This window comes from Carcharodon carcharias, chromosome 9 (genome assembly GCF_017639515.1).
Source record: "Carcharodon carcharias isolate sCarCar2 chromosome 9, sCarCar2.pri, whole genome shotgun sequence".
In the NCBI taxonomy this organism is placed as follows: Eukaryota; Metazoa; Chordata; class Chondrichthyes; order Lamniformes; family Lamnidae; genus Carcharodon; species Carcharodon carcharias.
In genome coordinates this window covers 5,078,660-5,105,760 of record NC_054475.1, presented here as the reverse complement: position 1 = coordinate 5,105,760, position 27,101 = coordinate 5,078,660, and the positions used below count along the sequence as shown (strand labels likewise).

The following is a 27,101-nucleotide window of genomic DNA, read 5'->3' as shown; positions in this document are numbered from 1 at the left end:
CCTGTATATTTTCCTGTGATTACATCAGTCTGAACACAACCAGGAAAAGTCTGGAGAGATTTCTGAGGCTATAAGAGTATGGGAGGGGAGATTTGGCAGATTGCTGCCTGAAATTCTAGCTGGGAGGTAAGGGCAAGTTGTAGGAATTTGGGACAAATGGACCATGAGTCCTGATGTCACCACGTGTCATTCCGATCTTCAGTTTGGCAGGCGTACTCCGGAGTCAGCTGAGCGCCTGCCGAACTGTCAAAGGCCTGTTAAGGCCAGTTAAATACCAATTCAACTCATTAACAGGGCTGCTTGTCCAAACCTAAGGCTGGTGGGCAGGCGAAGAGCCCAGGCGGCTTTCGTATTTTTCATGGAACCTCATCCGCAGGCGGGATGAGGTTTCATGAAGGGTTTAAAAGTTTAATAAAAATTTTTATTAAAATTCATTGACATGTCCCAGCTCATGTGACACTGTCACCTTCTCCCCCAGGGGTCCCCTCCCCCCTTTCCTTCACACCTCCAACAACCCCGCTGAACCCCACCATCAGGGCATGGACAAATTTTTCTGTCTACCTTATATTAATGTAAGAAATTGGAGCAGGAGAAGGCCATATGGTCATATGGCCTCAAGCCTGCTCTGCCTTTCAATAAGATCATGCTAATTTTTTACTTCAAATCCACTTTACTGCACTATCACCATGTCCCTTGATGCTCTTAATGTCCAAAAATCTACTGAGTGCAATCTTGAATACGCTCAAAGACTGAACGGGGAGAAAATTCCAAAGATTCACAACCCTCTTGAGTGAAGAAATTTCTCCTCATCTCAGTCCTAGATGGCTGACTCCTTATCCTAGGACTATGAACCCTAGTTCTAGACTGCCCAGCCAAGACAAAACACCTCTCAATGTCTACCATGTCAAACCCTTTAAGAAGTTTATGAGATCATTGAGATTAAATGAGTTCTTCCAGGAATTTCATCCACCGTTAAGGCACCAGTGCAACTCGTTCCCTGATTGTGTCCCATCCCATTTTACTATAGTAAGGCAAATAATTGGGAGGTGATCACCTATCTTTGGCCTGAAGGGAAGATGGCTGCACTCAGAGCTGAAGGAATGTTATTTAAGTTTTGTCTTCAGCTTAGATAGGGCCTTTGGGCACCTAAGACAAAGTGGCTGTGGACCACTCTTCCTTTCAAGGAAGTATTGGTAAGGACAGTGCCTCTTGCAGGTGCGAGACACCTGTTTTGGCCATGCAAGTGACTCCATCCTTGCAAGTAGAGTTGGAGTTGATGACTTTGGGCAAAGCCAGCCAGGAATTTTACTCTTGTGCCAGTGGAGCCAACACCTGCGAATTTCAGTGCCCAAGTCTCATCCCACTGCTGCATAAGTGCAAAACATTATACGATTAATTCTGTGCTACCAGAGTGGAAACAGGGTCAGAGATAGATCTACAATATTATAGCCATGATTCTCTAAACAATTATTGAATTAGTCCTTATATTTATGTTTTCAGTTTTCTCTAAGAATGAATAGGTTTTTTTGCTGGCTATGATATATTCTCTTAGGAAAAGGTACAGGAACAAATTCTATCATTCTCTCTATATACCTGCTGGGTGCCCTGAATTCCTTATCCTCCTTTCCTTATCCAAACACCAGATGATTTCCCTGTGAAACACAGAAGTTCCTGCAGACATGGGAGCGCAGTGATGGGATAGGACAGTGCTTGCGTTTCAGTTGGCTAAAGTCGATACTTACCTTTCCTAGTACTTTAATTCCCATAAGATCCACAAAACAGACTCCGGTCATGTCCAAGATAAGGGTGTGCGTGTCAATTATGGGGTGTGCAAGTTTAATGGGATCTTCAGTATTCTCCACATCTATTGCAGGTTTCTGCGTTCCCTCATGTAATCCATTCGGGGTGTTGACTGTGATGTATGATATTCTGGGAGCTTCACCCACTGAGTTATTATTACAGTCCATAGATGCTTCAGCATCCACCTCTTTGACCAGCTCCTGTAAGGACACTTGCTGTAAAACACATAAAAGAAAGAAAGGTTTAGTGAAACAAGAGAAAACAAAATGCTGGCAATACACAGCAGATCAGTCAGAAAGGACGAACAAATGCTTTAATGGATTTGGAACAAAGGACAGGAAGAGGGGAAGGAAGAACTCAATACAGGAGGTATTGGTAGAACAGTTTCTAACTGTTCTCATTGCTGATACCATTCTAGTTAATCTCTTTGGCACCTTGACATCCCGCTTAAAGTATGGTGCCCAGAGTTGGTTGCGATACTTCAGCTGAGGTCTGACTGGTGATTTGTAAAGGTTTGCTCTAACATCCATGCCTTCTCAATGTAAACCTTGCTGAAACCAAAGCTGGGATTGCAGGTGACCCAACAAATAAGGGAGGGATCTGGAGAGAAATTCTGACCGAGGCTTGTACATGTGCTTGAAATGTTGGCCCTGATTTTATCTCAGATTAGTGGGGTGGGGTGGGGTGGGGGGGCGGTGAGGGTATGGTTGAGCTGGGTGCTGAGAGCAGTGGTGGGAGCTGAGCCAGCAGGGAAACCGTGCTGACCAGGGCAGTGTGCTGTGTTACTCCATCAACCTCCAGCCTGGACCCAGCAGCTGGACCTGACAAGTGGAAGTGAAATGTTGGGTGTTAAGAGGCACCCACCAGTCACGGAAGCATCAACACCCTGGTATTCGGTAAATGGTTGGGAAGGGATCAGGTTTGGGGGCAGGTGGGGGAGGTGGGGTGGGGTGGGGTGGCAAAGTCTAGGGCAGGAACAGCCCTAAGCTTTCAATGAGCTGCATTCTCACTAAGGATCTACCTGTGAAACTGTCAACAAGCCATCATCTCCATGCCAACAGAATACCAGGCATCCCTTCACACTCCTGCTCCTGAGAAAAAATTCAGTCCTGAAGAGGTTAAACCTTCACATTACAACTTCCTCGGTTTCGTTACGATCGGGCCTGCTGTGTATTTCCCCCATTTGTAACTCTTTTACTTTGGAATGTGGGAAGAGTTGCTCATGCTACAGAGATCGGGATCTTCATGCAGTTAATTACACAACTTTGCTTGGCAGCCGTCTATTGACGCAATTACGCCCACTCTTACCTTGGTGCAGAGATGACTTTGTCTTCTAGTATCTATTTCCCTTTCCTCCCGTTTCGCAGCTTTGAGGTACTTTTTCTTGGCTAATAAAACCTTCACTGGGTCAAATCCCGACTGTAAGAGAGAGAGAATCACCCAGCTATGGCTTAACAAGAAGAGATATCCTGTGCTTCATTATAGAGCCTATCTTGTTTATGTTTACTATTCCTTACACCCACACACACACACACACACACACACACACACACACACACACACACCCACACACACACACGCTTCAGACCATTCCTCCCAACCCCCAACACACACACACGCGCGCAGACACAGACACAGACACACACACAAACACACACACAGGGACAGGCTGCCAGTATAAGCCAAAGGAATATGCTCAGTTTTGCTCTGTAAGTGCTGTGAATGCATGCAAATCAAACAGGATAATTGAAATCTCCTGTTACGGTTGTTGAAGGCTCTAAACATAAAGGATTTTTAACTTGGAACAGATGTACAAATCTAATAAATGCTTTTGAAATCAGTGAATGTTTTGAGATGTTAAAAAATGGGAGATTGCAGGAGATGACCCACTGGTGATGGAAGTGTATAAACTGAACATTACCACATGAGCAAGCGGAGATAAGGTGAGGAATGGGACTAGATGGAATGCTCTTTCAGAGAGCCAGTGCAGATTGATGGGCCGAATGGCCTTCTTCTGCTCTGTAAAGATACTGTGATGAATAAAGAGGGAAATTGGAAGAGTTTATCACGAGATGTTAGTAAAATGCATTACAATGATTGGCTATTGATACTATAATGTCACTGAAAAAGGAACTGAGTGCGTATTTAAAATGTGACAATATATGATAGTGTGGAGAAAGACACAGCAAATGGATTAGAGAAGAGAACTCCAGTTTGAAAAGCTAGGGCTAAAGAACAATGGGCTAAATGGTTTTGTTCTGTACTGTTGAATCTATGATCACTGAAAACATGAGTTCATAATGTCAGCTGTGGCCGAGTGGTTGGCAGTCTCTTGCCAGAAGGTCGCGGGTTCAAGTCCTACTCCGGAGGCTTAAGTATACAGAATTTCAGCTGACACTCCAGTGCGGTAGTGAGGGAGTGATTCACTGTCAGTGTTGCTGTCTTTTGGGTAAGGCATTAAACCGAGGTGCCCTCTACCCTCTCAGGTAGATGGAAATGATTCAATGGCACTATTTGTTAGAACAGCGGGAAAAGGGATGGTGGAGTTATCCCTGGTGTCCTGGCCAATATTTATCCCTCAACTAAGGCCACTAAAGCAGGTTATGAGGTCTTGCTGTTTGCAAATTGGCTGCCATGTTTTCTATATTGCAGAAGTGGCTACACTTCAAAGTGCTTTATTGGCTATAAAGTGTTTTGGGACTATATAAATGCAAGGCGTTCTTTCCCATTGCTCTTTCTGTGTAATCCTCTCAGTGATAGTTTGTTCATGAATTACGCAGCTAGTTAATGTCCTGTGTTTGCTGCTTGCGATGATAAAGGGGGGAAGTCCATTTTATGATCACCTTAACATTTTTAGCACCAGTGATTTGAGGAAATGATCATTTATGTTTGCAGAAAGCTGGAGGATTTCCTGGTTTGTAATGTTCGGGTATTTATGTCATGCATAGGAAAACATCAGGCCAATGACTTACAGTAAGTGCGGAAGTCAAACTGCATTTTTAGTATCTACTTTTCAAAGACTTATCCAAGTGGTTTTGAGGATTGAATTTTACAACTTTGTTCGTTTATTGTGTGAAACCCATAAACACTTGAGACTTCCTGTTAGCTCAAGTGTGGAACTGTGGGTTCTGCAGGGGAAGGACACATGTAAACATAAGCAATTGAAGCAGACAAACAAAAAAATATAAACTCAAATAGGCTTTCAGCTGTCCCGCGCTGCGTGCTAGTAATTTGAAGAAATCCCACAGGACGAATCCAAAATCTGATGGGCTTGAATAAATTCTGTAGGACAGCCAATCATTATGCAGGGGCCAGACCTCAAGGCAGGACCTATCAGGTCTTAAAATTGGTTCCAAATGTATTAATGCTGGAGTCGGATAAATGTCATGCTAAGGGAAGGGAGCGCAGAAGATTAGTTAGGGATTTTGCAGTTTTGCTTGATTCACGATTGGAGGTGCTAACCTCCAATTTACAATTCTCTCGAGATCAAGCAGATGGAAGAGGTTCCATGAAAGGTCTCGAGTTCAGGATCACAAGTTATATTATATTTCTGATTCTTTCTGGGCATTTAGACTGCCAATGTTTCTACGTATTGAATTGTTGTAACTTGAATCTCTTTTACAACTTCAAGATTAAAAAGAATGTAGATATTTCACCTTTTTAATCACTTTTTTCCTGAAAAATTCCACGTTGGCAAAATACAGCGGGGAGCAGTAGGTTATGATTTTTATTCCACTGATTTCTTTTGCCTGGAAGAGGAATGCAATGATCACTTAGTTACTAATTAAGGATTTTTAAAAACAAATAGGTCAATGATTCATTCTTAAATTTATTAATAATTTATTATAAATAAATAGTAAGCTGATTAGTGTAATATACTTGGGGTAATAAATAACACCATTGGACAAGTAGACTACTACTAAAAACAGCTGCGCAAAACTCCAAGAACAATCCCTCTATTATCGTGCTGGATTTTACATGATCCCATGGGTGTGTATTTGGCAGCAGGGGGGGTGGGGGGGGCACATAAAATAGGCTAGGCCAACACCTTTCCACCCACCCTTGAACTCATCCCCATAAGACACTGGGTGCACGAGAGCCTAATCAGTAGTCCACCCGCCATATATAAATAAATGATTCAAGGTAATTTAGGCTTGTTAACGTGTCTATTGACCTGAAAAATCACAGAATCACAGTGCAGAAGGGGCCCTTTGGCCCATCGAGTCCACACCGACTCATGAGAAACACCTGACCTACCTACCAAATCCCATTTACAAGCACTTGGCCCATAGCCTTGAATGTTATGACGTGCCAAGTGCTCATCCAGGTACTTTTTAAAGGATGTAAGGCAACCCGCCTCCACCACCCTCCCAGGCAGCGCATTCCAGACCGTCACCACCCTCTGGGTAAAAAGGTTTTTCCTCACATCTCCCCTAAACCTCCTGCCCCTCACCTTGAATTTATGTCCCCTTGTGACTGACCCTTCAACTAAGGGGAGCAACTGTTCTCTATCCGCCCTGTCCATGCCCCTCATAATCTTGTACACCTTGATCAGGTCGCCCCTCAGTCTTCTCTGCTCCAACGAAAACAACCCAAGTCTATCCAAGGTTGTCTCGTCCTGCTTTCTACCCTTAATTAGCACATTCCTTTTAATTTCACCACCTTCAACACCTCTTTGTCTTTTTGTCTGTGACATCTTTTGGTTATCTCCACCTATCACTGGCCCTCTATCCAGCTTTTTTTGTCCCACCCCGCCTTAAACCAGCTCATATTTCACCTCTTTTCTATTTTTCCTTAGTTCTGTTGAAGAGTCATTCGGACTCGAAACGTTAACTGTGTTCCTCTCTGCAGATGCTGCCAGACCTACTGAGTTTTTCCAGGTATTTTTGTTTCTGTTTTGGATTTCCAGCATCCGCAGTTTTTTGCTTCTATCCAACCTCTCTTCATAACTTAAATGTTTCATCTCCGGCCATGTCCTGGTGAATCTCCTCTGCACCCTCTCCAGTGCAATCACATCCTTCCTATAATGTGGCCACCAGAATTGCACTCACTACTCCAGCTGTGGCCTCACCAAGGTTCTATACAACTCCAACATGACCTCCCTACTTTTGTAATCTATGCCTCGATTGATAAAGGCAAGTGTCCCATATGCCTTTTTCACCACCCCACTAACATGCCCCTCCACTTTCAGAGATCTATGGACACACACACCAAGGTCCCTTTGTTTCTCAGAACTTCCTAGTGTCATGCCGTTCAAATTACTCCTTCCAAAGTGTATCAGCTCACACTTTTCTGGGTTAAGTTCCATCTGCCACTTATCTGCCTATTTGACCATCCCATCTAGATCTTCCTGTAGCCCAAGACACTCAACCTCACTATTAACCACCCAGCCAATCTTTGTGTCATTCGCAAACTTACTAATCCTATCCCCCACATAGTCATCTATATTGTTTATAAAAATGGTGAATAATAGGGGAACCAGCACAGATCCCTGTGGTATGCCACTGGTCACTGGCTTCCAGTCACTAAAGCACCCTTCTGTCACCGCCCTCTGTCTCCTACAACTAAGCCAATTCTGAATCCACCTTATCAAATTACCCTGTATCCCATGTGCATTTGCCTTCTTTATAAGTCTCCCATGTGGGACCTTGTCAAAGGCTTTGCTGAAATCCATATAAACTACATCAACTGTACTACCCTCATCTACACACCTGGTCACCTCCTCAAAACATTCAGTCAAATTTGTGTGGAATCATCAGCGAACATTCCCACTTCTGACCTCATGACGGAAGGAAGGTCATTGATGAAACAGCTGAAGTTGGTTGGGCCGAGGACACTACCCTGAGGAACTCCTGCAGTGATGTCCTGAAGCTGAGATGATTGACCTCCAATAACTACAACCATCTTCATTTTTGCTAGGTATGATTCCAACCAGTGGAGAATTTTCCCTCTGATTTGCATTGATTTCAGTTTTGTTGGGCTCCCTTATGTCACATTCGGTCAAATGCTGCCTCGATTTCAAGGGCAGTCACTCTTACTTCACATCTGGAATTCAGCTCTTTTGTCCATGTTTGAATCAAGGCTGTAATGAGGTCAGAAGCTGAGAGATCCTGGCAGCACCCAAACTGATCGTTAGTGAGCAGGTTATTGCTAAGCAAGTGCCACTGTTAATGACCCCTTCCATCACTTTACAGATCATAGAGAGTAGATTGATGGGCAGGAATTGGCTGGGTTGGATTTGTCCAGCTTTTTGTGTACAGGACATACCTGGGCAATTTTACACATTGCTGGTAGATGCCAGTGTTGTAGCTGTACTGGAACAGCTAGGCTAGGTGCGTGGCTAATTCTGGAGCATAAACCTTCAGTACCATTGCTGGAATATTGTCAGGGCCCATAGCCTTTGCAGTATCCAGTGCTTTCAGCATTTCTTGATATCATGAGGAGTGAATTGAATTGGCTGAGACTGGCATCTGTGATGGTGGGGATCTCTGGAGGAGACTGAGATGGATCATCCACTTGGCATTTCTGGCTGAAGATTGTTGTGAATGCTTCAGCCTTATCTTTTGTACTGCTGTGCTGGGCTCCTCCATCATTGAGGTTGGGGATATTTGTGGAGCCTTCTCCTCCAGTGAGTTGTTTAATTGTCCACCACCATTCACGACTGGATGCGGCAGGACTGCAGGGTTTAGATCTGATCTATTGGTTGTGGGATCGCTTAGCCCTACCTATCACTTGCTGCTTATGCTGTTTGACATGCAAGTAGTCCTGTGTTGTAGCTTCACCAGATTGACACCTCATTTTCAGGTATGCCTGGTACTGCTCCTGACATGCCCTCCTGCACTCTTCATTGAACCAGGGTTGATCCCCTGGCTTGATGATATTGAAAGAGTGGGCCATGAGGTTACAGATTGCAGTTGAATACAATTCTGCTGCTGCTGATGGCCCACAGCATGAATGCCCAGTCTTGAGCTGCGAGATCTGTTTGAAATCTATCTCATTTAGTACGGGGGTAGTGCCACATCCAACGATGGAGGGTATCCTCAAGGTGAAGATGGGACTTTCGTTTCCAGAAGGACTGTGCAGTGGTTACTCCAACTGATACTGCCCTGGACAGATGCATCTGCGGCAGACAGGTTGGTGAGGATGAGGTCAAGTGTGTTAGAAGCCAAGAAATTACTGCAGCCCAAAATAGCAGACAAACACTCAGGGTGGAATCGTCCCGGACTTGCATTAAATGCGGTAGTGGACGGGTAAATAGCTGTTTTAGCTGCCAGTCGCCATGGTGGGTTTTCATGCCATATCGTCCCATTCCCGGTGCCTCCTGCCTCATTAATAATGCATTCACGGGAAACGGTCCAGATTGCTGATGGGTGGGCTCGGAATTTCCAGCCCTGCTGTGACCTTGGCATTTGCTCACTCTGGGCACCAGAGCGCATGCCCACTTTATGTCTACAGGCCAGGACAGCTCCATTTGACAGATGGCACTGAAAGCAAAGAAGACAACAGCCCTCCAATTTAGTGACACCTCTCTGGGGCACCTGCTGGCCTCAGCGGAGGGCTGCTGCTATGTCCTCTACCCCCACTCTGACCGCAGGAGGTCCATCAGTCACCAATCTGGCCTGGTGGAAGTGGCAGTCAGGACCAACGGGGCACAGAGGAGGTCAGCCTTCCAGTGCAGGGAGAGGATGAATGGCCTCATCCACTCCGTCAGTGTAAGGCAATCGCCTCCACTCACGCTCCCAAACCTATCACACATCCACAGGGATCTCACACCTCAGGGGACAACACCACTAACTCTCTCATACAGCCTCACATCTCCATCAGGCTCGTATCCTCTGGAGCTCGTGTCCTCATCCTGTCCGTGGTTCCGCTCACCATACAAACACTCCATGCGGTGCCATGTGTCCTGCTCACACTCTCTCCATCTGTTTCCATGCAGGAGAAGCTCACATCAGCAGGGAGAGGTCCCAGACCAGGGGTGGAATGGCCCACATTAAGCCCCTCACTCACTTTGAGGAGTGTGCCATCGTGCTGACTGGTGAGGACATGGACCCTGCCTGCGGTGATGGTGAGGTCAGCGATGAACACCCTCGTGAGGATCCTGCACCACATCATCCCTCTCTCAACACAACTGTGAGTGTCTCTCTCTCCTGATTTTGACTCTGCTGCCATGCACTAATTATCTCTACTTTGGTTCACAAGGAGCTCTGCCAAGTGACCGACACCCTCAGCCAGTCAGTCCCTCAGTTCCATCCAGGTCCTCACCTCCAGCCAAGAGGACACCTCCTCCTCCATTGAAGAGCTGGAAATAAGCAGCCTGGAAGACATGTCACAGCGCTTACCCACACCCTGCACCAGCGCAGAGACGCACGCCTCGGTGGGGCCTAGATCTAGAGCAGGCTCAGGTTCACAATCTGGTGGTCACCGCATGGACATGTGTCCACAGCAGGTTCGACTGGGCTCCCTGGCTCTCGGAGGACTGCTGCGGAAGAAGCATCTGTAAGGTCCAAGTCAGATGATGAGCATCTAGATTTGGCCTTCCAATTCATCGTGAAGAGTCAGCAGAAGGCGGGGGAACATCACGCAGAGCTGTTGGAAGCCCTCAACAGAGTGGTACGCGAGTCAGAAGAGTGCGTCCGCGTGCTCTCCAATGAAGAGCTGCCCATATGTGTGTATTTGGAGGTCTTCATGGGAAGGAAGGTGGATGCCATGGAGACCCTGGTCAAGCAGAATGCAGAGAAGTGAGCAGACCTGCCCTCCACTGTGGTAGACATGGGTGAGTTCCTGCAGTAGCAATGAGAGAGGGAAATGGAACACCTCCTGGCATGGAGGGGTGATTCTGCTTGGGCCTTACTTTGCATCCCATTAGCAGGATGCGAATTGGGTTCCCACCAGCCTGCAGCAGGATTGGTGTCCTGCCAATGATGGTGGACACCTTCGGATGATCCCGCTTTGCTCTCACTCCGGCGTGAAACCGATTTTTGGCTTTCTTGCCATATTGTCCCCCCCACGCCCACCTTGACACCCGACGCCAATGAGGCCAGAAAGTTCCAGCCTTGATGTACACATGCATACAATGTTGGTCAGTACAATGTTGTAGAGGCACCAACACAGTCAAAATAAACAGGTGGTTGTCCACGCTGAAACAATCATGTTGCTATTTAAGTTTTCACACACTAATTTCTTCAACTATAGTTTCCAAGTAAAAGTACAATAACATACCAGTTAAATATTATAAAGTGAAAAACTGATACAAAAGCAAAATGCTGCAGATGCTGGGAATCTGAAATAAAAACAGAAAAAGCTCCTAGTACCTGAAACATTAACTCTGTTTCTCTCTCCACAGATGCTGCCAGACCTGCTGAGCATTTCCAACATTTTTTGCTTTTATTCCATATGAATAAAGCCTGTCTAATGCATTAATTAACATCCTTACCTTTTCATAGATCTTGGGGTTTCTGTAAATGTCACCGGATCCTATCTGTCCCACGAGATGGCCATTCCGACTGGGGAGAAAGGTAGAGAGAGAAACATGTCAGGAAAGGTATGAGTGGCTCTCTGTGTCCCAACTCTCCTGTAACATCTACATGAACAAGAATGACACTCATAGCCCAGACTTAAATATGGCATCGACATTTCTCCATAATGAGCTGCATGCTTTTAAAAGTAAAGAGCTTGCATTTACACAATGACTTCAGAACACTCCCTATGTGCTTTACAGGAAATAAAGTGCTTTTGAAATATAGTCATTGCTATCATGTCAGAAGTTTGGGAGATAACCCGCACATGCAGTAGTGTCAGCCAATTCTCAGTTGCACTCTTGCCTCTGAGTCACTGGAGCTCTGCTCCTAGGCCTGGGCACAAGGATCAATGCTGACGGTCCAGCACAGCACTCAGGGAGTGCCGCACTGTTGGAGGTGCCGTTTTTCAGTTGACATGTTAAACCGTGGTCACGTCTATCTGCTGAAGGTGGATGTAAATAATCCTGTGGCATTACTTTGAAGAAGAGCAGGGGGGTTCTCCCTGGTGCCCTGGGCAATACTTGTCTCTCGATCAACATCACAAAAACAGATTTACCTGGTCATTATCACATTGCTGGTAAAACACCTAGGGCAGAATTTTCTGCCTGTCGGGTGGGTGGGCCCAACCCAATCTCCGGTGGGCGGGGAGCTGATTCCTGCCAGAGAAGCGGGCCCCGCCGCCATTTTTACATGGGTGGGCCAATTAAGGCCCGCCCAGCGTGATGTCCGGCGGGAAGTGCTACGCGCTTCCTGTGCGGGCGAGGAGGGGGGGGGGATTCCCTAAAAGTGTGCGCTCTCTTTCACGCATGTGCATGAAAGAGCTCACATCTCCCTGAGGCTAAGTGCAGCTTCAGGGGGATCGCTGACACTTTGAAAAAAGTTAAAAATAGAAAAATAAATCCCTAACATGTCCTCCTCATACGACAACGTCACACGAGATGGGACATGTCCATAAAATACAGTAAAACTTTATTAAACTGTTTAAAACCCTGCGTGAAACCTCATCCCGCTGCTGGATGAGGTTTCATGTTTTCTCTATTCCCCGCCGGGGCCCCTGGCCGACTCGGCAGCCTTAAGGTTGGACGGGCAGGTCCTTTAATTGGTTAAATGATCCTGTCAATGGCCTCAATTGGCCATTGACAGGTCGGCGGGCCCACAGCTGATTTTGCTGCGCTCCCACCTTCCTGAAAATATAAATGAGGTGCATTGAGGTCGGGGGTTCCACCCAACATCATCCTGCGTCATTTTACACATCGGTGAGTGGGCCCCGCCCCCTGCTCACCAACGGCAAAATTCTGCCCTTTGATTTCACCCCAAGCGAAGGATCCTCTTTTATCCGACTGCTGGTAGATTATTTATAAAAATTAGCTGCTGAAAATTCTGACTGAATTTCAATCCAGTTGATTTTAAATTCATTCTCCGGATGTGGATATGGGAGTGGTTTACTGGGCTACATCGCAGTTAAGAGTCAACCAGGTTAGTCTGAGACTGGAGTCACGTATAGGCCAGCTGGACAAGGGTGACAGGTCTCGTTTTCTAAAGGACTTCAATAAACTAGTTGGGTTTCTAAAATTTGATAGCCTCATGGTCAGGCTTACAGACACCACTATTTCATTTTTAGCACTTTTGAAAAAAATTATATTAAAATTGTCAGACTGACATGGTAAGATCCAAACTCACATTTTCTGGATTGTGAGCTCAGATCTGGAATATTAGTCCAGTGATTTAACTACTCCTGTAAACAGAGAGATGGGGCAGTGTGGGATTGGAGGCATCTTGTTCAGGAATAAACACTTGCACAGCAAACACTTTCCTGACTCATCCTCAGTCTTTTTCCTCTATGTGGTATGGCATTCCACTGCAGTCTGCCCCATTACTGCTGCTCTACGTGACACAGGTCATCCAATATTCTTTCTGCATATACATAGTTTCCCCAATCACAGCTTTCCCTGCACCTGACACAATCCCACACCTCTATATATGGTACAGTTAACCCCAGTATTTTCCTACATATATGGTATAGTTAACCTCAGTATTTTCCCATATATATGCTTCAGTTAACCCCAGTATTTTCCCATATATATGCTTCAGTTAACACTAGTGTTTTCCTATATATATGCTTCAGTTAACCCCAGTATTTTCCCATATATATGCTTCAGTTAACCCCACTATTTTCCCATATATGTGCTTCAGTTAACCCCAGTATTTTCCTATATATGGTACATTCCCCCAAGTACTCTTCCTGCATTGAAAACTTCAAGTTAAAATACACCGAGGCAAACAATGAAATTGCTCTGCTGATATTTTGTGAAGTTGTTAAAAAAAACTCTCAACCAATAAATGAAGTCTCAAGTGCTTTTCTCTGCCTGTTGCATCATTGGAGGGTTGCATGCAGTCATTAATTCCATCTGTGGAAATGCGGGGGAGGCTAGTTTGAAGTTTGACAGAGAACAATTAATAGTCCAGCTCCTGGCCATTCTGTATCCGCCGTTTTCTTTTTTTTGTTCGTGTTAAACATAGTTTTCCTCCAGAATTCTAAAAGCATAAGGACATTGGTATTCCCCAAATAGGCCATAAAAAGTAGTAGCCGGGCCCTCGTTTTAGAATCATACAGTGCAAATGGAGGCCATTTAGCCCATCGTACCTGTGCCAGCTCTTTCAAAGAGACACCCACTTGGTCTCACTGCCCTGCTCTTTCCCCATAGCCTTGCAATGTTTTCCTTTTCAAGTCAAGTAGTAACTTTCGAAAACTACTGTTAAATCTTCTTCTACCACCCTTTCAGCAAGTGAATTCCAGATCAAAACACCTCTCTGGGCTCAAAAACAAAAATGTCCTCATTTCACCCCTGGTTTCTTTTGACAATTATCTTTTGTTTACTGGAGAGTTCTTTCTTATTGGGTGTCAATGGAGCTCAGGATGTTATGGAGCAGTCTAGCCCGTTGTAAGTTGCTATGAGGAGCAACATGTTTGCTGAGGTTTCTCCCCGAAGCCAAGAAAAATAAAATATAGGAGTTCTCGAATCAAGCTGATATTTTCACAGCTTGTTGCCTGGTTTGTCGTTATTTTGTATTCCATCTTAAGGATGCAAGTCATTGAAGAAAGGAGTTTGTGTCTTGATCCTACCTATTGACAAAAAAAGATTAAACAAACGAGAATCTCGGTCACGTCTGAACTGCAGAAGAGGCCAAGGGGTCCTAGATCGGCTGTTTGGTTGTCCCTGCCTTGCCCTTTGAAATTATTTCCAAACTAAATGCGCCTGTTTCATACTCTTTCATTTTGTTTTGATTTCTGGGGGATTCACTTTATGCAAAAACAAATGTAAAAGCAGCTGGCAAAACTAATCTGAAAAGGTGTATTTTTGTGGGATTAAAAAATAAATAAATAAATCCCCAGATCAGTTTTTAAAGAAACGCATGAAAATTCTGTGGAAATGATTCAGCTGTCGCTGTAAACCCTATTTGAAGTTTGCTTTTGCAGGGCATTAGATCCAAGTACTAATTTCATTTTCTTCAGAAGCATTTGCATCAGGCACAGTTCATCCATCTGGAGTATTTTGTTGAATACAGAAGAATACGATGAGGGGAAGGAGAAGTGGGGAGAGGGGGGGAGAACATGGTGAGGGGAAGGGAGAGTGGAACACTTAGGATCAGGAGGGTCATTCAACACTTCAAGCCTGTTCCACCATTCAATCAGACCGTGGCTGATGTGTATTTTAGTTGCAATTACCCCCTTTGCGCTCCATGCCCCTCAACCTAACAAAACTCCGTCAATCTCAGTTTTGAACTTTTCACGTAACTCCCAGCCTCATCAGATTTTTGAGGGACAGCGTTCCAAATTCTCACTATCCTTTATGTGAGGAAGTGCTTCCTGACATCACCCCTGAACGGACTGGCTTTAATTTTAAAGGTTGCGCCTTGGTGTCCCGAGGTGAACTTTCAACTTCATATTGGCACCATTGTTAGGATTGCCATTTTCTGCCTTCATACCATTGCCCAACTTTGCCCCAGTCTCAGCTCATCCGCTGCTGAAACCCTCATTTATGTTTTCATTAATTCTGGATTTGACTATTCCAACGCACTCCTGGATTTTTTTTTAAATTCATCTACGGGATGTGGATGTTGCTGGCTGGGCCCACCCTTTATTGCCCATCCCTAATTGCCCTTGTCTTCCATATTCTACCTCTGTAAACTTGAGGCAGTTCAAAACTCTGCTACCCGTGTCTTAACACGAACCGAGTTCTGTTCACCTGTCACCCCAGTGCTTGCTGACCTACATTGGCTCTGGTCAGGCAAAGTCTTCATTTTAAAATTCTCATCTTTTTTTCTCAAATCCCTCCATGGCCTCACCCCTCCCCCTTTCTCTGTCATCTCCTCCAGCCCCGCAACCCTCCGAGATGACTGCACTCATCTAATTCTGGCCTCTGAGCATCTCTGATTTTATTGTTTCACCATTGGGGTGCCTCAGCCCTGAGCTCTGGAATACCCTTCCTAACCCTCTCCGCCTCTCTACCTCACTTTCCTCCTTGAAAACACTCCTCAAAATCTACCTCTTTGACCAAACGTTTGATCAGTGTCATATTTTGTTCTCCATTGAAGCACTTTGGGATATTTTAACATTTTAATATGTTAAAGGCGCTATATAAATTTAATTGTTGTTGTTCTGGATCCACCCACTGGAGGAAATAGTTTCTCTTTGACTATCCTATCCTCATTAATCCTCATTCTCAGGATGGCAGACAGGAGCCTGATGAGGACTTAAATAAGACAAATGTAAGATGGGATCTTTCTCATTAGCATTGAAAGGGAATATTTGACCCAGAGAAGAAGGTCATTCCAGCATCTAACTATCCGCCCTTCCTACAGTGGTTTTACCATCCATGTTAGACATTAGGTTTAGGGATGAACTGGTGGGGGTTCGGCTTAGTTGCCTGGATGGTGACAGAATGGTGCAGAATGATGCCAATGTGGTCTAATCCCCATATCAGCCGTGGTAGTTCATGGAGGCCTGCCTCTTTGTCTTACCCCATGCTTGATGCGGAGTGATGCCCACAAGCTATAGAACCACTTCTCTCTCTCTCTCTCTCTCTAACAGAGAGACATGCCTATGGTCCCTCGTAGACTATGGCTAGTGACCAAGGAATAAAACTAGATGTTTCCAACAGCCATTTCTAAAGAAGAATGGCAAACATGGTGGGAATCACTTGACTACCCAAAAAGTAAGGTTCTTGATCAAAGTGATAAAAAGGAGTACAATGGCCAATTTATACAGCAACGCTCTATGTTCACTGGAATTGCACCTCTCTTATTTTTCCTTGTTCTGTTGCACTCACTTCAAATGTCTGTGACCTTAATTATGAGATCCAGGCTTTAGTGTTTTCTTCGGATTACATAATGTGAGTGTTAAGAACCGATAAGGATTATCAGCATACTTACAATTGTGTTTGAAACACAACAACCAGTGCCGAGAATCCAACTCCAACAGCCACTCCATAGGGCAAGCCAAGCAGAAATGCTGATAGGAAACTCACTATCCACACACACTGAGGAGTAAAGAAAGGACGTGTGACTTATACATGAAAGGAGCAGCCGTTCACCACAGAAACAACACTAATATTTCATATGTAAATACTCAGAGTGGGGTTTGTCAAGAGCTATTGCTCAACAGCACTTTCAAAATAAAGAACTTGGAAACCAATGAGGTTGATCCAAGCAAACCATTTGTAATTTCTGCTGCAGATTCATATCTCTGGCACTTTCATGTGGTTTTCCTAGTTTTGCCAACTCTTTTCCCTACCGCAGTTCTTTTACCACAACTATTCACCTCCCCCTCACTGTTCTTCTGTACTACTGTCTAATTTTGACTTCCAGTTTTCTCTCTGGAAATTGCAGATTCATGCTTAGAACGCAGTTCCGAGGGCACTAGCTGCTTTTGTGCATCTCTCCTACGTGCCCATTTTTCATTCATGAGCCTAGGCAGCCAGCGCTGGCAAGCTATTCAACTCTGGAAGGCACCAGGGTTCAGGATGATTGTGCCCTTACCCAGTACCCACAATCTGCCCACTTTCCAGCAAGAGACACTGTGTAGCAATCAAGAACATGGCTGATTTTTTGCTTCCACATATCTGTACCCTCTACCAGCCTGAGAACTTTGTGCTCCTCCAATTCTGGCTTCTTGTGCAGCCCCGATTTTATTAGCTCCACCACTGATGGATGTGCCTTCAGCTGTATGTAAATTCTGGAATTCGCTCCCTAAATGTCTCTACCTCTCTTGCTCTCCATTCCTTTAAGGTGCTCCTAATAACATACCTCTTTGACCAAGCTTTTGGCTATCTGTAAGTGAAAAATCGGCCATGTTCTTGGCTATTTGCCCTAATAGCTCCCTAGTTGATTCAGTGTCAAATTTTGTATGGTGACATTCCTGTGAAACACCTTGGGACATTTTACTATGTTAAATGCGCTATATAAATGGTGGTGTTGTCGTTATGATAATCATGTAACTTGGTGTAGACCAGGAATCAAACCTGGGTTGTGGAATGAATTAGTCAGCTCCATAATGTCAGTGCACTAAGCAAGTGGACCCTCTAATTCTAACAGATTTCATGAGACCTTTGAGTAACTCAGTTTTTACGGTTTGAAAAATGCATGTCCCTAAAAACAGCATGTTAGGGCAGAGGTGCTAGAAGATGCATGATCAAGTGTACACTTGTACACGTCTTGGCACACCACAGTTAACCCATTATTTGCATATCTGACACTTTATTATAAGGAACCCCACTTACACAGTCCAGTTTGCTTTTCTTCCACAGGAAATAGGGGTCTGTGATCTGCAGCAAAGTGTTTTTCAGGTTCACTGCTATCAGTGCTCCCAGCACAGCCTAGATTCAAAACAAAGCACATTCATGTATTTAAATGATATCAAACGCTGCTTTAAAGAAAAAGGGAAGGATTATGTTGCATCAAAAGGTCACAGTAAAACCTTATCTTTTGTTTGCTATCACCGTCTATTTAAAATATTTTAACTCTTTTAGTTCCCAGCTCCCTGGTATTACACTTTGACCCACTTTAAATCCCATAACTAGGCAAGAGAGAGCCTATTTGGTCCATCTAGTTCATCCAGCTGTGGATGCCTGACAGTCAGATTCCTCAAAAATGTGCCCAAATTATGGAGATTCGCATCGATTGACCACACCATGTCCCTCCTGAGGGAAAAATTGTAACTCACGATCAAAAATGAATCACACAAAGGTGTGAAGGCCATTGAGGAATACAACTTCATCAGTTCGACATGTGGAGGAATCTATTCCCAAGAGTGAAATACAGCGTGTATCGCATCACAGGCCACAAAGCATCAGATCATTCTACGGAATGATCAGTCGAGATTGCGAGCATCTCAATGGCACTCCTCATCACTGTTGGTCCAAAAGGCATTGTGCGACAAACTCTACCATCATTGTTTATCTCAACTTTCTCTGGCTTCTGCAACAAACACTCTTCAAGCTTATGGTGACTCGATTATTCCAGTTTTTTTGGAACAATCACCAGTTCCAGTGCGCTACAAAACTGTCATTTTAGGCAAGTTCATGTTCCACATAGCAAAAGGCAGGAACTTTATGGGGAGTAAACCTGTTCGATGAGTTTGGCTTCAAAGTTGAAGATCCCACCGGAGCACACACTATAGTGATTGATGATACTGACTAACGCACAGCAGTATCCTTCCTTAATGACCAGATTTGGGGAGATTTTAAGGTTATAAGGTCATGCTCCTCCCGTCAACATTTTAATTCCGCCAGTTTTGCAAAATTTGAGCCAGTTGCTGTTTGCGATTTGTGCTGAATTGTTACAGGAGCTGAAATGACTTGAAGCAAATGGTATCATTGAGCAAATCAACTCATCCTATTGGATATCGAACCTAGTCATTGAACAACGCAAAAATAGCGAACTTAGGCTATGTGTCAACCAGAAGGCAGTCAACAAAGCTATCAATTCAGACAAGTACTCACTTCCTATGATGCAAGAACTATTAAACATCATTTCACGACTCCACAGATTTCATGAAGCTCAAAATGTGACAGAGCTCTCTGCAGATCCCACTATCGGAGCAAATATCCTACAGCTTTTGTTACTGATGAAGGTGTGTTTCAGCATCACAGAATGCCCAATGGGACCAAGTTCAGCACCTAGTGTCTTCCAGAAGATCATTTCTTCGGCCTTGTCTGACGTTGGAGGGACACTGAATCTAGTCAATGAGGTTTCATCTACTCGATGAAAGTGACAAAACAAAACATGATCAGTGGTTATCAGCGGTGCTCACTCAACAGAACTTGATGCTCAACAAGGACAAATGCACGTTGACTTTCAAGTAAATCTACCTGCTGTAACTCTGTGCCCTAGAAAGTCAATCGGATGCCATTAATGTGCATTTGTCCTTGGTGAGCATCAAATTCTGTTGTGCGAGTCACGTGAGCACTGCTAATAACAGCTGATCATGTTTTATTTTGTCGCATGACAAATCCTGCACATGACAATATCAAAGCCATGTGTTTCTGATCCTGTCCAGTGTGAAAGATTTGCCATCGTTCCTCGATACTATCAACTTTCATCACAAATTCGTTCCTAAGTACGCAGGAATCGCTGAGCCGCTTCGACCTCTACCTCATTAAGATGCACAATGGACTAGGACAATCACTTAGCAAGCAGCATTTGACACGTTAAAGGTGAAGATAGCATCTCCAGCAGTCCTTGTGCACTTCAATCTGCATATGGAAAAGTATTTCCCAACAGGAGAGTTAGGATATGCGATTGGAGCTGTACTCTCACGGTACACTGAAGGAACCGAACAACCAATTGAGTACGTGTCATGTCTGTTGTCAAAAACTGAATGCAAAGGCTCTACCCTGCATCTACACTTGTGAACATTGGCACATGTATCTCTATGGTAGAAAGTTCACTCTTTGGACCGACCACCAAATGCTGACTACATTGTTAGGTACATCAGGATCAGGCCTTTGACCTCTACACACCTACAGATTGTCAGATCATCTTCATTTGTCCAACTTTGAGGTTGAGTACCTCCCAGGTTTACGCAACCTAGTAGCCTACTAATGCTTATCTGTTCTTCTCGAGTACTGTCCTGAAAGCACTACAGTAATTTGTAGTGCTTCTTGCCCATGAAGGATATCCAGGTGATATTAAGGTGAAACAACGATCCCTGTGTAACAATAGATTGCTGTATAAAAGAAATCATTAGAAATTGTGTAGCTTGTACACTGCGTGGAAAATCTGTTAACTGTGTCCCACACCTCTACCCCATTGTCAACAAAACCATGGCAATAACTCCAATTAGATATTTTTGGAGAAGTGCCAGCAGCCCCCAGTAATCAATGTATTGCTTGTTCATGATCTACGTAGCAAATTAATGGAAATGACTACAACAAATCCCATAACCACCACTTTGGTCATTGATGTTTCAGGCAAGTTGTTTACAAAATGGGGTTTCCCTGAAACTATCGCAGTAGACAATATTTGTTTCCAGTTAATTCGCGGAGTTCCTAGCAAGCTATGGAATTCATCACCATCTGGCATCGCGATACCACCCACAATAGAATGGTGGCATCAAACGACTCAACAGGGTGATATAGGACAGTTTGAGAGCTGGTATGTCAGAGGGAAAAGTGTTGAACAAACCCTTCATATCCTACTTTGCGCATATTGATTCAAACCACACTCTCTGAAAGGAAGGACATCAGCTGAACTTTTGATAGGTCATAACTTTCACATGCCGCTGACCATTCTTAAGCCACCATCACTGACCGACGAGAATGTCAGAGCAAAAGCAAAAGAAATTGCAAAGCAGCAAAGTAAAACTAAACGTACTTCAAACAAATGAACACGCGCCAAGGAAACCATGACTTGAAGTTGGAAATCGGGTTCACATCAAATGGTCAAATCGAGGCCACATGCTCACATCATCTCTACCAAAGCAGAAAAGGCAGTTACTCCATACCAATACTCACCTGTTGGATGGTAACACAAAGGGGAATGAGAGGCACTTGATAGAGAGCAGGCTGGGATATTTTGAGGAAAGCGATTGTAAGGATATATTTCCTTTACCCGATGTTCGACTGCACTATTGATCACCTGCCTCATCAAGGTGATCACCCAGAATCACAGCCTCAAATTCCTAGATCACGAAGCCATCATCAGCGACCTGCATATCCTAAAGATTATTTCTGCGCTTAGAGAAAATGGACACTTTGAACTTGAGGATATGACTCAATGTACATATGTTTGTTATTTAGGGTGGTTTAATTTTAAATAGGTCTTTTAGTTTTACAAGGGGGAGAAGATGTTGTGTTCAATGATCAGGTGTTTGAGTATGTGTGTCTATTGTTCTCTGTGCTCTAGGCTGTTAGTCAAGCCTCTGGGTTACAGAGAAAGAGAAACTGAAAGCAAGCTGGAAGCTTGTGACTGTATACATTTTAAAAAAGCTTTTTGTGATAACATAAGACCATAAGACATAGGAGCAGAAATTATGCCATTCAGCCCATTGAATCTGCTCCGCCATTCAATCATGGGTGATAAGTTTCTCAGTCCCATTCTCCCGCCTTCTCCCCGTAACCTTTGATCCCCCTAACAATCAAGAACCTATCTATCTCAGTCTTAACTACACTCAGTGACCTGGCCTCCACAGCCTTCTGTGGCAATGAATTCCATAGATTCACCACTCTCTGGCTAAAGAAGTTTCTCCTCATCTCTGTTCTAAAAGGTCTTCCCTTTACTCTGAGGCTGTGCCCTCGGGTCCTAGTCTCTCCTACAAATGGAAACATCTTCCCCACGTCCACTCTATCCAGGCCTTTCAGTATTCTGTTCACGCCTAGAGCAGAATCATGTGCTTTCGCTGGTGACCAACTTGGAGGTGGGAAGGGCATCTACTTAGGTGGGATGGTGGCCAGCCAGAATTCCACCACCATCCCACCTCCGCCAGAACTTAATTCTGGGAGAGGAGGTCCATGGTCAACCTTCCCACCTCGCCATCTACTGAGGCCATTAACTGGCCAATTAATGACCATGTAAGAGCCTCACCCTGCCTCAGCTGGTATTACCCCAGTGACAGGGGTCATGTCTATGGAATGCACAACAGGAAACAGTTCCTGTTCAGTGGAATTGAAACTAAGGAGCAGAGGGAAAGGCTCTGAATTAGAGACAGAGCTGCAGGGAACAGACTTGGAATGAGGTGGGCCTGCGAGAAGCCAGAAGATCTGAGGAGACAGCCGAAGGTTGGTGGCTCCTTACTATGCGCCTTTGGAGCAGTGTGGTTCTGTTTGGCATGGCCAAATATCTGGGATTGTATGTGGAAGTTGCAGCTTGAATGCACATCGAGATCCAGGCTAAAGGAACCTTGGGAAGAGAGGTCGAAACCCTGGAGGTGGATCCTTGTTGGAGACGTCCGAGTGAAAGCATCGCTTGGAAGAGAATTCCAGGGTGAGCTCTTGGAACGTTGAGATTGGAAACTCTAGTGAGAAAGACAGGGTTTCAGTGAGACTGGGTTGCTCACGGTGTGACAAGTGTCTGGGGTGGTTGATGAGAAATCCATTGAAATTTGGTTTTGGAGTGTAGTGTGTCCGACCATGTTCACCTATTAATTTACACGGACTGCATACTTACTGTGAACATTAGAGTATAAGACAGATTTTTGTAACCTGTGATATCTTTACAAATTTGTATATATATCTATAAAGGTATGGTTGAGGTGAAGGAGCGGTGTAATATAGTTCATCTTTTCTTGTTTAATAAATGTTTTACTCTTTTTGTTAAAAAGTTCATCAGCTGACTCCTGTGATTCTGTCCAATAGCCACCCTCCATGCTTCTAAACAAAAAAATAGCTAGGGTCTATCAAACCAGGTTCCACTCTGGGATTTCATCTGTCCGGTAGTAACATCGGCTAGGATCATAACAATTGGCCAGGAGCGCCATCCTTTGAATGAGGCGCTAAGTTGATGCCTCTACCTTGGGTGGCCGTAAAGGGTCTCGTGGCTCTATTTGAAGAGGAGTAGCAGACCCTTTCCCAGTGTGTTGGTCATAAATTATCCCCCAACAAGGGCAGTAAAAACAGATTACCTGTTATTTGTCACACTGCTGTTTGTGGCACCTCGGTTGTGTACAAATTGGCTGCCACATTTTCCTACGTTACAACCATGACCTACACTTCAAAAGCAATTAATTTGCAGTGAAGCACTTTGGGATGTCCTATGCGCATGAAAGACATTATAGAAATGCAAATGCTTTCTTTCTTACTGTATGTGTCATTATGTGAAAAGGCTCTTACCTTCGGAAGTGGCTCTAGGTACGTTCCCAGAGCCATTAGCACCACAAACACCACAATGACTACGAACAGACTTGCAAACTGGAAAAAAAAAGATGACACATCATATCACGAGGTGCATTTTGAAGGCTTGCAGCCAAAGATAAATAGTTGTTTTGCAATTTCAGTGAAAGTGACAACTACAATAAATTTCTACATCAGTGGGTTGTTCTAGATAGTAGCAGACATCAAAAAGACCAGCCAGTGAGCAAATGACCTTAGCTATAGCAGAAGGCCTCTATTGACAGGCATCTGCATTCGTCAAGTTCGACATTGGCTTGATTGGCTGCTCAGCTAATTCTGATATACCTGAGCTCCAGGAATCCACCAAGAGGGAAATTGTGTGTTCCTGCCAGTGCACTAAATACGAGAATAATATTTAACCTCATTTAGATCATAGTCAATGCATCGAATAAATGGGCCACTGTGTAACCAGTAAGCATTCTGCTATTCATGAGAAATAGTGACAGAGAAGTGTGGGTGGAGATTTCAGTCTAAATGCAAAAAGAGCCAAAAGATTAGAGGCCCTGAAATCCATCAATGAGTGGAAGGGTTTGGGGAGCGGTGTTGGGGACGGGGGGCAGTGCTGCTGTAAGTCCCAAGAGGTACCTAAAGATCTCTGAACGCGACATCCTGCAGAGTGGGGGATGGAGGAGTAAGCAAGCTTTTGGTGGGTTGGCTGCACATATGCAGAGTCCCCTGGGTAAGTGCTGCGTATGAATATGCCAGGCGAATCTTTCCAATCTGGTGGGAGGAAGGGGAATGGTTCCCCTCAATAAGGTAACAACTTTCCTCCATCCCACTCCCCACACCGTGACTCCCTTTATTGAGGAGTAAGTCGTCATTTGAATTGTACTACCCTGATCCTCCTGGGCCCAGGCCCTGATCTCCAGCTGAACAGCGCTTGGTGAGCACGGTTTCTGTTAACACTAAACCAGTCCTGGCTGTGGGCCAGAGCGTGGAAACTCATAACTTTGGGAGTCCTCACTTCCAGCACTGAGCTCCTTAGGCTCATGCTACTGCAGGAGTGCAAGGAAGCTCTAGCCCCACCTGGTCCTACAGGCGTCTTGGACATCAGGTCAGGACCCAAAGGATCTGGAGCCATTCCCAAAGATTCCTGCCCAAAGTATACTGGGAAACCGCTGGAAAAGTTTGACTTGTGCCACAGAACTTTGCATGACGGGCACCTGGTTTGGAGAATTGGGCACATTGGTCGTCAATACCTAATCCAGGGGACCTTGATTTTCCAAGATTCGTTGGGAGTTCCAGGGAACATTGGGAGTGCTGAGAATCAGGTGTGGTAAACCCCTGCTTGCCCTCCACGTGAGTGTTTGCCGGATGGATGACAGCCAACTTGAATTTGTAAAGAAACTGAATTTGTGTTCCAAGTCTTGAAAATGTGATTGAAGAGGATTTTAGACAATTCTCTCCAGCCACTAAACCAATCTCAATAGTACCTGACTTCACACTAAAAAAACCTCATAAGTACTGATTAAACTGACAAACTTTTTTTTTAGTCAAAGGGATGGAAACCTTGTTTAAGAGTTAAGATAATGAGAAATTCAGGCTGGTAAAGCTTTTATTATTATTCATTCATGGAATATGGGCATTGCTGGCAAGGCTACCATTTTACTGCCCATCCCTAACTGCCCTTGGGAAGGTGGTGGTGAGGCGCCTTCTTGACCAGCTGCAGTCCATATAGTGTCAGTACATCCACAGTGCTGTTAGGGAGGGAGATCTTATTCTGTTAAAACCGAGTGGCTTGCTGACCCATTTCAAAAGGCAGTTAGAAATCAACATCACTGTGAGTCTGGAGTCATATGTAGGCCAGACCAGGCAAGGGCAGCAGATTTACTTCTCTGAAGGACATTAATGAACCAGGTGGGTTTTTAAAAACAATCTGGTAACTTCATAATCACCATTACTGAGCTTAGCGTTTATTCCCAATTAATTGAATATAAATTCCCCAGCTTCCATGGTGGGATTTATACTTATTTCTCTGGAAGATTTTCCAGACTACTAATCTAGTGATCTGAATACTAAACTACTGTTCCCATTTCTATTGCAGATTATCTGACATACAGTATGCACTCACTCCATTCAGGGACACACCCCAGAAGTCGGAAGAGTTTAGATGTAAATTGGCAAAACATGGGATTAAAAGTTTCTAAGCATAAATAAGGACACTGCTACCATTTAACTAACAACAATCACACAGTTTACCAGGTATTGATAAGTAGCTGCTGCTTACCCACTCACATTTATCCTACCCATTAGGGCAGCACTTTACATAGTTACATGGAGCTTGAATGGGAAGAATTTCATCTCAATGACAGGCCTAATCTTCCAGGCCCCATTAATGAGCCCAGTTGCTTACCAATCATTCTCAGTGCATGGAAATACAATGGAATTGCTTAGCTCAAGGACCGGACTGTCAAGTCTGTTACTGGATGGATTCTGGGTCAATTGAAATTTTCAAGGCTGAAATCAATAGGCTTTTGGTCGGTAAAGAATCAATCAAAGGTTGTGAATCAAAGACAGGAAATGCAGTTGAGCTGCAGATCACCCATGGTCTAAAGGAATGGTGCATCAGACTGAATGACCTACTCCTGTTCCTATGTCACATTCTTGGTTCTGAATTTTTATCACTAAATGTTTTGTCCTGGAACCAGTTCAGTCCAGCTTGACTGCAGCAGTCACTACTCCCCGACCACCACCCCCCCTCCCGCTCTCTCAAGAGGGTCATGGTTGACTGTCCCTGGATTCGAGGATCAGGACTCAGGTTCAGGGGTTTATAACATATATGGGAAGTAGAATATTTGGCTGCCCAGGTGCGGGTTGATATATGAGTTTTGTTTTGGCAACATTCAAGGACAGGCCGAGTTTCTTGTATGGTATGCAAAATTGAAGAGATTGAGAGTGGCTTGCAAACTTGGTGCAGAGTGGGTACCAACACTGCAGTCACCTGCAAACAGTAGATCATGTTTATCTTTGGTGGGTAGTTTAGTTTTGGCAATGACATGACTGAGGATAAGGGACTTTTCATTTAAATGGTATTTAATACTCACATGAGAGGACAGTTGATCTTTAATATAGTGCATAGCCACCACCTGGTGGATTGGAAATAGTATGAGTGCTATCCCACAGCCTTTCTTGAACGTAATCCAGAGTTCAAAGGTGCCTGTTTCAGATGTCCCACTAATAACTGTTGTAGTCATAGCATCATGAAGCAGTTATTTGATTGTGGTGAAGTTTCTTGGACATCCAAATCTCTGGGACACTATCATAGAACCTCACTATTTACTGAGTCAAATGCTTTGGTCAGGTTGATGAGTGCAATGAAGAGCTCCTGCTGTTGTTCTCGACATTTTTCTTGAACTTGTCTGTCAATAAAAACCATGTTGGATGTTCCTTTGGA

At 44.4% G+C, this 27,101-nt stretch overlaps 1 protein-coding gene across 3 annotated transcripts in view; it reads right to left on the bottom strand.

Annotated features, from left to right (window-relative positions):
- LOC121281733 (solute carrier family 26 member 9-like) overlaps positions 1–27,101 on the bottom strand; it is a 107,043-nt gene that overhangs the window by 19,427 nt on the left and 60,515 nt on the right. For all 3 annotated transcript variants that reach the window (XM_041194646.1, XM_041194647.1, XM_041194645.1), the window contains exons 11-17: positions 23,648–23,725; positions 18,101–18,196; positions 16,755–16,861; positions 11,237–11,306; positions 5,457–5,549; positions 3,109–3,219; positions 1,743–2,015 (exon numbers count right to left, since the gene is read on the bottom strand). In XM_041194646.1, coding sequence (XP_041050580.1) covers positions 1,743–2,015; positions 3,109–3,219; positions 5,457–5,549; positions 11,237–11,306; positions 16,755–16,861; positions 18,101–18,196; positions 23,648–23,725 — 828 coding nt within the window. The remainder of the gene's footprint in view (positions 1–1,742; positions 2,016–3,108; positions 3,220–5,456; positions 5,550–11,236; positions 11,307–16,754; positions 16,862–18,100; positions 18,197–23,647; positions 23,726–27,101) is intronic.